Genomic DNA, 13,907 nt, shown 5'->3' on the forward strand with positions numbered 1-13,907 from the left:
CATTCTAACCACTAGGCCATTTCGGCTTTTAAATAAATATATATTAATCGAGAACTGTTTACTGTAACATAGCAAAATTATTGCAGAGAATATGTCAATATAAGGTCTGTTTATCTTTACTCCTTCTTCGATTGGAATACGCTATACATTAGAGTTGTCAACTTAATACATCCCTTATCAAAAAAAGTTAATGACGCTAGTTAACGCACTGCCAATTATAAATTTTAACTTACTGTTCTTTTAGCAAAAAATACATACAGCTATAATTTGTTTATATTTAGATTCAAAAAACAAGGTACACATTTGTTGAATTATCATAGCAGATATTCAAATCGTTGAAACTCTTGTACATTCAATTGATATGATAATATCGGAACAATTTAGATTTAGGCTTAAGTGCAGAAAGCTGAATCGAGCGAATAGAAATTTTAAAATCAAATATCTTAAATATATGATTACATCTGTCAATAACATCATTGTCCATTATATAAAGTTAATTTTGCATACTTTCCTATTCGTTTTAAAGAGCTCACTTTTTTAATTACACTAAAGAGTCATGTGATATAATTGACGTAATTTTTTTTATACTATACCAACGATCCATTTTTTCCAAGAATTACTAATATTCTAATTAATTATTATAAAAGTTTCTAATAGTAGTGATGACCATATTGTTCCAAAAGGTGTACATAATACGTATCGTACTACATATAATTCTATTGGTATAGGCGACGTATGCCACTCGCTTCCCAGTCGGCATAATTATTTTCAGCATATTCAATAATCATACGACCGGCCAATTTACACAAAACTATAATGAATTATATACAACTAAAACTTCCTCATAAATATCTCCGTCCATTTATAAAAACCCATAGAAGAGGAAAAAAAAGCAAACTACCGGCAACATCATTACTCAGTGCTCCGTATTTAAATTAAAGTACTTAATAGCTATAATGTATATGTTGCCTTATTCTATTTATTAAACTTTCCGACAGGTACTCCCTGAAGGTTGTACAGGTATATGCGCCTACTTCGACATACTCTGATGATGTGGTCGAAGCGATGTACGAGGACATCGCAAAGGCCATCAACGACACCTCGAAGGCCCACTACAATGTTGTTATGGTTATGCTAAAGTGGGAGTACAAGATAGCGGTGAATCGAAAGTCGGACTTTACGGCTTGGGCTGCAGAAATCACAGGGGGCAAATGCTGGTGGTTTCTCGAAGCGCAGGGGCTGTTTTTGATGAATTCTTTCTTTCAAAAGAAGCCTCAGAGGAGGTGGACCTGGCGAAGCCCCGATAACGTGACAAGGAACGAGATAGACTTTATCATTTCGAATAAAAGACACATATTTAGAGATGTTTCAGTGATCAACAGGTTTAATACCAGAAGTGATCACCGCTTGGTTCGAGGCCCTCTAAATATCGACTTCAAAGCCGAAAGATTGAGAATGATGAGGACTACTCTCCGACCTACCATGCTCCAAGCTGCTCAAGGTTCCGAAAAGTTCCAAATGGGACTTCAAAATCAATTCACCGCGTTGGAAACCATAAGCAGCATTGATGAGAGAACCGACACGCTGGTCAAAATACTGCAAAACACATCCCGCAAGTGTTTTCCGCCACAGAGAAGAGACAACGCACCAAAACTCTCTGCTGAGACACTCGAGCTCATGAGAAAACGACGAGAACTACCATCGTTTTTGTCAGATAAGGCCTTAAATCGAATAATAAAAACGCTGACGCGACGCGATCTCCGACGCTCCAATACCCGTGCCATCAAGGCTGCGATTGAGCAAAATCGGGGATCGAAAGTGTTCGCTCGCAAGTTTGGGAGGCCGCGTCTGACAAAACTTAAAACTGAAAATGGTGGGGTCGTTACCTCTAGACCTGAGATTGTCGGAGAAGTAGAGAGGTTTTATGGGCAGTTGTTCTCTTCAAGATCGGATAAACCCGTGGGAATCAGTATTGATGACCAGCGCGCCCCTCTTACGCGCCATTACTCCGAGGAGCTCCCGGTCGTTGACCAAGGCGAAATTAGGGCGGCTCTAGAACAGCTTAAAAACAACAAAGCTCCGGGAGATGACGGAATCACAACAGAGTTGCTTAAGGCAGGCGGGACTCCGGTCCTGAAAGAGCTAGCAAGCCTTTTTAATTCCGTCATCCAACATGGCAAGACCCCGGAAACGTGGAGCGGGAGTGAGGTGGTACTGTTTTTCAAGAAAGGTTATAAAACCCTCTTGAAAAACTACAGACCAATCTCCCTCCTGAGTCACGTATATAAGCTGTTCTCAAGAGTCGTCATGAACCGTCTCGCCAGACGACTTGACGAGTTCCAGCCCCCAGAGAAAGCCGGTTTTCGATCAGGCTACAGCACCGTGGACCACATCCATACTGTTCGGCAGATTGTGCAGAAGACCGAAGAGTACAATCAGCCGCTGTGTATGGCATTTGTGGACTACGAGAAAGCCTTCGACTCCATCGAAACCTGGGCAGTGCTCGACTCATTGCAAAGATGTCATATCGATTGGAGATATATCGAGGTACTGAGATGTCTGTACAACGCCGCTACAATGACTGTCCACATCCAGGACTGTAAGACGAAGGCGATCCAACTGCGCAGAGGGGTGAGACAGGGGGATGTAATATCCCCGAAACTGTTCACCAACGCGTTGGAAGACGTTTTCAAGACGCTGGATTGGACTGGGTATGGAGCCAATGTAAACGGCGAGTACATCTCACACTTTCGATTTGCTGACGATATCGTCATCCTAGCAGAGTCGCTGGAACAACTCACCGAAATGCTGCGTAGCCTAGGCGAGTCTTCCCGGTGTGTCGGTCTCGGTATGAACTTGGACAAGACCAAGGTCATGTTCAATACGCATGTTGTGCCGGGACCGATATACGTCGAGGGGAAACCTCTCGAAGTTGTTAGTGAATATACCTACCTAGGACAGATAATACAAGTCGGTAGGAACAACTTCGAGAAGGAAGCCGATCGAAGAATTCGCTTGGGATGGGCAGCATTTGGCAACCTTCGTCAAGTCCTCAAGTCGTCTATACCGCAATGTTTGAAGACGAAAGTCTTCAACCAATGCGTCTTACCTGCCATGACATACGGTGCCGAAACGTGGACACTAACTGCGGGACTAGTCCACAAATTCAAAGTCGCTCAGCGTGCTATGGAGCGAGCTATGCTCGGAGTATCTTTGAAGGATAAGATCAGAAATGAGATTATCCGGAAAAGAACCGGAGTCACCGACATAGCTTGCAAAATTAGCAGGCTGAAGTGGCAGTGGGCTGGTCACGTATATCGTAGGACCGATGGCCGTTGGAGCAGACGAGTCCTAGAGTGGAGACCGCGAATCGGCAAGCGCAGCGTAGGGCGCCCTCCAGCCAGGTGGACCGACGACCTTAAGAAGGTGGCGGGCACCAACTGGATGCGGAAGGCGGAGGCCAGGGAGCTTTGGCGCACCTTGGGAGAGGCCTATGTTCAGCAGTGGACAACGATTGACTGTTGATTGATTTGATTAATTGCCTTATTGTTGATATCACCTGTAATTGAGGTACCACTTCTTTAATTTTTTATTTTATAAACTGTGTGCTATCATGTATCTGTGTGTAATTTGTTGGCGATCTAATAAATAAATAAACCGATCACAACATTGCCTTTAAAGTTAAAAAGCGTTCTTCTGTGTTTTAAATATTACATTACTTGGAGCAGTCATGAAGTTATGTATATATTTGTGTAGCTTCTAAAATCATTAGCAGTATTAAGATAATGTTTAAGTTATTTATTATTGGAATTATTCAAATTGAGGACCTAAGTAGTAAATAAGTGTAATTACAGGTACAAGGAACATAACATTTTAGCTCCTTAGTAGTAGTTAGTAAGGGGGGATCGGGCTATGTGGGATTCTTACCCACTAAAACCACTGCGATGGCAGTGGCTCGGCGCGGATTGGAGAGGCCGCAGAATGGTGTTGATATAATGCATCCGCGGTCCCTCCCGTGCTGTGCTTCTCTCGTGGCTCGGCGGTGCTCTCTACAAGGGGCGAAGGTAATCTCGCCCCCCACACTTCTTGCTAGCATACGACAGCACAAGGCCATCTCGGTTGCCGTCCTCCTTATGGCCGTCTGAAATAGGACACATGAGGCCCCCACCTCAAGCATGCACGACCCCAGAGGAAACAGCCCAAGTGTATTCTAACAGAAGATTGCTTTCCGAACGGTTCGAGACAAACACCATTGAATTTACAAGTGCTTAATTTCTATCCACTATGCTACTAGTTCATATCCACTATTGGTTAATTAATAGTAGGTAGGTAACTACTAAGAAATAGTTTAATAGTATTTTTGTGGTGTTGATTAGGTAGGTTTTTAGAAAAGTCAAATCAAAAACTGGGTAACTACTATGAAAGGCGTCTACAAAACCTGCCACCCCGGGTACGTACCTTCTTTGCCGTAAGATTAATACGCTACAGCGCAAGACTTTGTTTCAATCAACAACACGCATTGAAACGACGGGGATTAATATCCAAACCTTCTCATTACGAGGCTAAGCCATTGCCCAGCAGTGCAATATCTACTGTCATCTATCTACCTTATGTAATACATCACAAACAGGACAAACACTATAACTTTTCACCATTCCTATGCTGCTCATTGGCTTAATTAGCTAGATTTCTGCATCTGGTTTTCCGTTGGCTTATTTAGTTCGTTAGTTAACCAGGTACGCGGACATCGGAGTACAGACTCTAAATATAAGAAGATTATAGCGACCAAACGCGCAATTTTCCGACACACAGACACAAGACAGTATTTCAAAGTGTCGACCAAATTTAAATAGTATTACTTTTAATGTGTTTAATATCGATAAAACGTCGATGGTCTGATATAAAAAAAATAGAAATAGGTGCCTATAAAATTGTATTGCATATTTGAAAGGATAAGGAAGTAATACATGGAACTTCTAGCCCATGTTATTAGTTAACTATACGTAGAATAAGTCAGCAAGAGTTTTTTTTTTTTTCGCTGGAAAAAAACGCGTGTACGCGTTTCCCTCACTTGAAGTGGGGAGGGGGGTATGTGGGACTCGCCAGCGCCGAGAATGCGCTGGAATACCCATTAAAAAAAAAGCGGTACCCACACCGCTTTTTCGAGGGGCGTCACGGGATCGCTTGCGCATACTACCGTGACGCCCCGACGGTTGGCCCGCCTCTGCAGGCCTCCATTTGGAGGCGGTTCTCAGGGTACAAAGACCCCCTACCCCGGCAGGTCCGCAAGAGTTGCTTTATCTTATAAAAAAATAATAATATTAATAATAATAAATATAAATACTGGCGATAAGTTTCAACATATTTTATGTTAAGCAACACATAACATATAAAACATAACAAAACAAACAGAGGTTAGCTATTCAGGCATCCTTACACCGTTTGCTATAAGGCAGATTATATTTATTATTTTTTGTTCATTTACAACTTGTTCGCGTTTTCTAGGTTCTACGTTGTTCATTTTATCTTATTCGTTCATCGATCAGTATTTACTAACACTGGCGCCACATATCAATCCTAGCGCCCCAGGCCATCTCCCTAAACGTGTACCCCTCAAGACTGTCCTAAACATAAGATGCTACAATTAAGTAAATCGAAATAGCTCTCTTTTTTCATTTAATATTGTTCTTTCAAATAAGACAATAGATATAAAAGCCAATGAGTCGGCTGATTATTACCAGTGAAAATTGCAATATTTTTAGTGTTATTAAGAAAAATACACCATAAAATCCATAATTTATTTTACACCGTTTGCTGAAGGTTTACATAATAAATTTTACTTTAAATTAATACTTACTTAATACCTTCGCCCTTCGCCTATGAAGATAAGGCAGAGCACTTTCTTTTGTAAAAACTCCTATTTAGAATTAATATTTGAATAAAACTCTTTAAGCACTATCAAGCTACATCAATATTTACGTTGAATATTTTAAAAAAATGATTACAAAAATGAGGAATATTCCTATAAAAAAAATCGTATGTACGCATTCCCAGAATTGAAATTTAGTCATTTTAACCCTGGTGATAACCATAAGCGTGACACAGCACCACGACCGCTCTTAAACGACTTAGAAGAAGGTGATCATAAAATAATATTATTTTGAATAAAATATATATTCAGCAATCGCCGTAGCAGCAAATACAGAAAACATATCCCTATAATTAAATTTTAATTTAATAAACCGTCACATTTTATCGTCATCCAAATCTAACTTCCAAAATACGACATTCCGCAAAAGGTAATACTCGCGAAATGATAAAATGTCGTAAAATTTTATATCTGACTTTGCATTTCCTTTAATAGAGTCTCGGCCGGAAAATTAGTGCGGCGAACGTTTGGAGTGGGATTGCTCGCCCGGAAACCTCTCCGATCCTCTGTAGCTCATTTAAATCATTATCTTTCTTCATTTCCAAATACCTAAAATGTATCAAGTTATAGTTAATCAGTAATATATTCATATAGTATATTTGCCTTTTAAACACTAGCTGCTGTATTAGATACTTATACACGTTGGTCAGCGTGTGCTTAGTTAAATATTGATCTCACTTTTCATTATTGATTTGATATTCAAACGAAAAGAATACATGGCATTATTTGGTAATCAATCGAAGAAGACCTGAGAGAAGAAAGAGGCGCTATGTGAACCTTCTCCCTCTCAGTTCTAGTGGTTCTCAGAACCCAGGGAATCCCCCTAGAGAATGGAGGCCCACATAGGCGGGCCCTCTGTCAGAGCGTCACGGTAGCATGCGCAAGTGATCCCGTGACGCTTCTCGTTACGACGGAAAGGGTACCGCTGGTTTTTTAGTGGGTGTTCCGATGTTCAGGGCGCAATCAGCGCCTTGGCGCCGGTTTAACGCCTTACGCGTTTCCCCCACTGTACTCGTGGGGAAACGCGTAATATGTTTCTCTAGCGTAAAAAAAAAACGTTACTAAATTAAAATTTCGACAAAAGTATTATTTAAATATTCAGCCAAAAATTAAAAGAAATGTTGAACTGTAAAAACTATACCAGGGTATGTACTCACAAGATTTATAAGTTATAACCGCTAAAGATTAAAATGATTTACATATTTTTGAGCATTATTTTGTTACTAATATTTATGCAATTAACTAACGAATAATAAACTATACGTTAGTCTTTATTTATATAAGGTTTTCGCAAATGTGTTAAATGCATTAAAATGCATTTAACAGGCTTGACTGTTTTTTTTTAAACTTCTCAGGTGGCGATTTAGTAAAATCGATTTTGAGATTTTCATTACGAGAATTGAAATTTAAGGATACGTCACGTTAAGGCATATTTCAATTTGAGAGAGAAAAAAGATAATAATATGACGAAGAGAGAAAGAGGGCTATATATTTAGGAAGTTTCCTATCACGTGTATGGTGCTGCACGCGCAATTTTTTAAATACACTGAATAAATTTGTATTGTATGACGTGGTTTTTGTTGAATATTGAAAACATTCTACAGATAAATAAAGTTTTCTACTCAGTTTATAAATCAAAACATTTTATTTGAAATTTACATAACTATAGAATCTTTATTTGCTGGACAAGCATGGCTGGAAGAAAATAAACACAGTAAAAATAGACCGCTTCAAAGTCAAAAGTAACGTCAGTATACAGCCACGTGTATTGTAGACTTCTTATTTTAATAAAAGTTCAATTCCTTAGATCTATTGTAGTTGTAATGAATGTCAGTGATCTGCTACCAACTTGCAATTATTTATATATCCGGGCAAGAAATATTTTTATAATGAGCTACGATTCTCCTGACGGCTTGCTCTGCCAGCTTCGACAAAGCCTTTACAGTAAGTATCTACATAGTATTTATTACAAAAAAATATAATAAATCATAATCAATTAAATTCAAATTGTAAAATTTGCAGATTTCATATTTGTCTTTAAAATATATTTATTAAAATAGCAGTTAATGTAAAATGTTTATGATATATTAATAGATATATATATTTATATATTTTGATGACGTCAGCTTAATATATATATAAAATTTGATGAAGAAATTTATAGGTCGAGCCACAAATCTCGAATTGATATTACCTATAAAAATAAGCAGTGAATTTACGTTATACAAATGCTGCCAAAGAAAAAAAAAATTTTTTTAGCCACTTATTAACTAAGAAAAGTATATATTTAGCATCCAGAAGTTAAACTGTTTTTATGCAAACTTTGATTCTTGGTATGTTTAAGATAGAAGGCTAAGCTTTACGTTACCTGCCGTCGAGTTAGTGGTTGATATTTTTTTTACAGAAAGGTTACATTATAACACTAAATCATACAAATTGATGAAAATAACTCACTCAATTATTCTTAAGCACTCAAACAATACATTTGAACACATTCAACAAATTGCGCCAATAATTAATTAATTACTTTACCTTTCCTCACTAACAAAATGGTGGTTTTAAATTAGTGGTCTTTTTTTTTAAATAAAGCTGTTGTATGGATCAAGGAATCTCCTAAATATACATTATTTTGAGAAAAAAACTACAGATGATTTTTTTATCATACGTCAATTAATCTCATAAATAAAATGCAAACCTACCTTTCATTGATACAAATAATAATTTTAACTTTTAAGTCAAATATAGTTGCAGTTTAATTTTAATTTTGTAATATACGTCCGGTGTGTCATATTGATGCATTTAATAGAGTTTAGGCATTTTGGCCAAATATAATTGTCTATTATTTTACAAACATTAATAATTGACACTTGTCAAGTAAGTCTGACAATCAGTTTATGTGAAAATGGAAGCAAGTGTGTTATGTGAAACTCCCGGGTGCAAGTCACTTGCTATGTTACAATGCCCAACATGTATTAAACTGGGTATTCAGGGTTCTTTCTTTTGCAATCAGGAATGTTTTAAGAAGTCGTGGAAGTCGCATAAAATCATACATTCGTTGGCGAGTGAGTGTTTATAGGTTATGTTTGAACGAATTGCCGTCAAATGTTTCATTGAGTTTTTGTTATAGAAGGTGAGAGTACAGATGGACCTGGAGTGGAATACAATCCTTGGCCATCTTATACCTTTTCTGGTAAGCTGAGGCCTTATCCTCTGGGGCCGAAACGAATTGTACCGGCTCATATAGGCCGCCCGGATTATGCCGACCATCCTACGGGTTTCCCGGCATCGGAAAATGCAGCGAAAGGTTCTGGGCAAATTAAAGTGCTCGATGATGAGGAAATAGAAGGAATGCGTGTCTCTTGCCGTCTTGGCAGAGAAGTTTTAGATGAAGCTGCCAAGTAAGATTTATATTTTAAATTATTAGTGAAAAAATGGATGTGCTATATGGCGAAATTGATTATTTATGTACTATAGATAATATACATAATACACATAGACAAACTACATAACATATAATAATTTTTTATTTGAAATATAACATCCTTATTGGAATTGTATGTGATAACAGAAAAAATAATAGCTATAAATGATCAAAAAAATATATTTAATAATCTATCCAATATTTAAAAAAATATATATTGGAGTGAATTATTATATATGTTTTAAGTCAAATGAGTATAAACTTCTTCATTGGTAATTAATGAATCAGTGCTATTTCTAAAGACAGTACTAGTCTACTTATGACATCTGTACACAAAAATTTAAATCTGTATTTTTAAGTTCATACAAATATACAAATTAAAGTATACAAATTTCATACAAATATACAAATTTAGGGTGACAGATGTGTTGGCAGTTGCATATGTTAATATGGAATAAATCAACTTCTTTTTTAAATTTGTAAAAAAAATTATTACAATGTTGCTTGGAAAGATGAGCGTACAGGCACTTGAAATTTCTACACTACATCAAAATAATAGAAAGATACTCAAAAGCATCCGCAACACATCTATAGACATTTAAATGTTTGTCATATATACAATAGTCATAAAATATACTGAGCATATAATTAATAGCCAATTTATTATATTTACAGGGTGTGTGATGTTGGTGTGACTACTGATGAAATTGACCGGGTTGTGCACGAAGCCTGCATTGAAAGGGAGTGCTACCCTAGCCCTCTCAATTATCACAATTTTCCAAAAAGCTGTTGCACGTCAGTGAATGAGGTTATTTGTCACGGAATCCCAGATTCACGTCCTTTAGAGGTAGGAGTATTATATAAATTTTCAAAGAATAAATTAAAGAGGTATTAAAAACTATTATACCTTTACCGGCATATTTTACATTTTATAAAAACAGTTTTTATTAACATTGTTATCAATTTAATATTCTTTTTATCATTATATGAATATTTATAATGTGAAGTAAAGTGAATATATTATTGTTTATTTATCCTCTACATCAAACAAAATTATAACACGCTATGTTCGATCAAGCATCTGAAGGATATATAAATTGTACATAATATAATTGTATATAATAATTCATAGCTAGTGCTACACTCAAACATAGTTATGTAATTGTATTGCTTATTAATAAATTAATAATTAATATATCTTTTAAAGGATGGTGACATATGTAATGTAGATGTGACAGTTTATCACAGAGGCTTCCACGGTGATTTAAATGAGACATTCTTTGTTGGTGATGTTCCGGAATCAACTAGAAAACTTGTACAAATTACATATGAGTGCTTACAGAAGGCAATAGAAATTGTAAAACCAGGAGAGAAGTATAGAGAAATTGGGAATGTCATACAGAAACATGCACAGGCTAACCGCCTGAGCGTAGTTAGATCATATTGTGGTCATGGAATACATAGATTGTTTCATACAGCCCCTAATGTGCCTCATTATGCAAGTGAGTGACTATTTTTTTTTATTAGTGTTTTGTGTAATATGTTCGCTGCGTATTAACCATACATATTATGAATTATTTCAATATGACTTGGTAGTAATTACAAATGTAATTGTAATAGCAAAATTTTTATAATAGAAATGATATATTTAGATTTTGGCATTATAGCTTATAACCTTATTTTTTATATTTTAACATAAATGTATACAAAAAAGATTGTAGTATTTGTTTAAGTATTATCAACTTTAATTAAGATAATTAATAATTTACTTTATTAATAAGGACATGAATCTCTTATGAAATAATTCAGTTCTTACTGTCTAAATTTTATTGGATGATTAATGTCAATATTTTTTTTTCCTTTTTTTTATTGTTTTAGTCAAATACTTTTACTAATTACTTTATTAATTATAAAATTTTAACTCAGTAGTAGTTTTATCAATGATTACATCAGAACTGTTTTAACAAAATATTTTCATTTACAGAGAACAAAGCAGTGGGTGTGATGAAGCCGGGACATTGTTTTACAATAGAGCCGATGATTAATGAAGGTGGCTGGCGTGACGAGCAGTGGCCAGATCAATGGACTGCTGTCACTGCTGATGGCACAAGATCTGCACAGGTAAGATATTTTTTTTAATATCTCTATTCATACATATGTTTTTTTTTTATAGAATAGGAAGGCGGACGAGCATGTAGGCCACCTGTTGGTAAGTGGTCACGAAACGCCCTTAGACATTGGCATTGTAAGAAATGTCAACCTTCGCTTACATAGCCAATGCGCCACCAACCTTGGGAACTAAGATTTTATGTCCCTTATGCACAGGCACAAGCCAGTGTAATTACAGAATTACACTGGCTCACTCACCCTTCAAACCGGAACACAACAATATCAAGTATTTCTGTTTTGTGGTAGAATATCTGATATGTACAAACATGTGTATGTATTTAATTGATATTATTAAATATATATATATATTTTTTTTGTATATATTTTATATTATTAAATATATATATATAATTTTACTCATGTGTCCTTAGTCATTTTTTTAATATGCTAGGCTAGTGGAATATGAATAGTATAAGTATAGTATTTACAAAATTTATTTTTTAATGTCTATACATATATAAAATTGTTTTTGTTACAGTTTGAACAAACTTTGTTAGTAACAGAGACTGGTTGCGACATACTTACACAGCGGGCATCCGGCCGTCCATGGTTCATGGACCAGCTTGAAAAATTCAAGTAATCAGATATAATTACGCAAATCATCCACTGAGCTGATATATTCTGAATATAGTGTGCAATATAGAATAAATATTCCTATATTTATGTCTATGTACTTATGTACATGAAAAATTCAACAGCACAGAATTCTTTAACCCTTTATTTGATATTAAATGTCATAAGTGGTATGGGATTCCTTTGAACAAACTTAAAAATTAAGTAAATAATATATATAATGCTCTTAGTACCGTCCGCAAATCAATACCTATCTGCCAAAAATGTCAATTTACAATAGTTAAGTATAAAAGCCAAATGTAATCATTATACTCAGTGGATGAATATAAAATGTGTTTGAATTTGAGTGGTAGGGTGCTGTTTCGCTGATTTTCAATAAAACATCACACCAGGGAAATCTTATGTCTTTCAATGAGTTGTGTTCATTAATTCTAAATCCAGCTGTTTTTAAATTGGCTGTATAACATAAAGTATGTTAGTAAAAAAAATATTGTTTTGATTTATCATCGGCCAATAATTAATTCGATTACACATTACTAATAACAATGAGCTTACTTACTTGTGAATATCTGTCGATTCAAATTAGACTGATTTAATTTGCTTGATACTGGTTATTGGTCGATAAATAACATGTAATATGAATTCATGATTCCTTAAATGTGAAAGTAAATAATTACATGCTGTGGCATGCACATGAAAAAAATAAAACACAATATTTATATATGCATCTCATTATACAGATAATAATAATTATATATTGTGGAAAATTTTAAAATGTTGCAATATTATATGGGAATAATAGAGTTGATAAACCTATTGGTTTGACTGAAAAGTGACTGCGAAATACAAACACATACGGAGTAGAATGCTTTTTCAGAAAGTACATTTTTAGTATTTTCTACTACTAATGAACCCAAATGACAATAATATTAAGTATATCACAAATTAAAACCATTAACAAGATTTACATAGAAATAAAACACTTAGTATAATATTTCTCAATAGAAATGTTAAATATTTTCTAAAATTTGAATTGTATGGTTAAAAATTTTTTTGGTTCGATCTATAGTTTGAATGGAACAAAACATCGAATTTTAAAAATGGGTATATTTGGTTGCATGATTTGTGCTTTGCATATTTATTCATTTGAGACAGATGAATATTCCTGTAAGAAAAAACTAAATTATTCTTTGTCTTCCAATTTCAAATTATTAAATGTTTCTTTTAAAAAGTCTTAATGGATTTCTCAACTAATTAATTTCAGACACCTAATTAGTAGTAGACAACAATTAGACGCAGTAGTTGGTGAATTCATAACTTCATACTAATTCAATATATTTTTTTATTACTACAGTTGGATGAATGATACTGTTCCTTTAGTTATTTTAATTAAAAATTTTAAAAACGACCAAAGTTTTTCAACCTATCTAAATACATTTCTATTCTATATTCCTTTAAACATTTATATTGAATTCTCATGTTATTCTATAGTTTTTAAAACTTATTTTTAAATGTAACATAATAAACATACTCAAGACGTGTTTTCTGATAAATATTTTTTTTTATAATTTGTGATAGTTATATAAAATGAAATAAAAAATTATTAAATATTAAATTAGTTTTATTTAGTACATTTGGCATTTAACAACATAAATTAATAAATTAGTTAGTGTATGTAATAAAATATAAATGCAATAAATAAGTTAAGAAACTAAACTTAAGTATATATCATTAAAACATATTTACAATTTATATTAAAATCGTTACTAACAAATATGAAACTATAACTCGATTGGTATAATTTTCAGGGTAGAT

At 34.6% G+C, this 13,907-nt stretch overlaps 1 protein-coding gene across 2 annotated transcripts; it reads left to right on the forward strand.

Moving 5' to 3' along the window:
- Positions 1–8,809: 8,809 nt before the first annotated feature.
- LOC126769156 (methionine aminopeptidase 1) lies at positions 8,810–13,626 on the forward strand. Of its 2 annotated transcripts, none has more exons than XM_050487777.1 (6): positions 8,810–8,991; positions 9,060–9,327; positions 10,026–10,197; positions 10,558–10,852; positions 11,335–11,471; positions 11,998–13,626. In XM_050487777.1, exons 1-6 carry the CDS (start codon positions 8,832–8,834, stop codon positions 12,097–12,099), a joined length of 1,134 nt encoding a protein of 377 aa, XP_050343734.1. In that variant the 5' UTR covers positions 8,810–8,831; the 3' UTR covers positions 12,100–13,626. The 2 variants fall into 2 exon arrangements, with proteins under 2 accessions (XP_050343734.1, XP_050343733.1); XM_050487776.1 differs by having other exon boundaries at positions 9,057–9,327; positions 11,998–13,623.
- The last annotated feature ends 281 nt before the right edge of the window (positions 13,627–13,907 follow it).

This window comes from Nymphalis io, chromosome 6 (assembly GCF_905147045.1).
Source record: "Nymphalis io chromosome 6, ilAglIoxx1.1, whole genome shotgun sequence".
NCBI classification, from domain to species: Eukaryota; Metazoa; Arthropoda; class Insecta; order Lepidoptera; family Nymphalidae; genus Nymphalis; species Nymphalis io.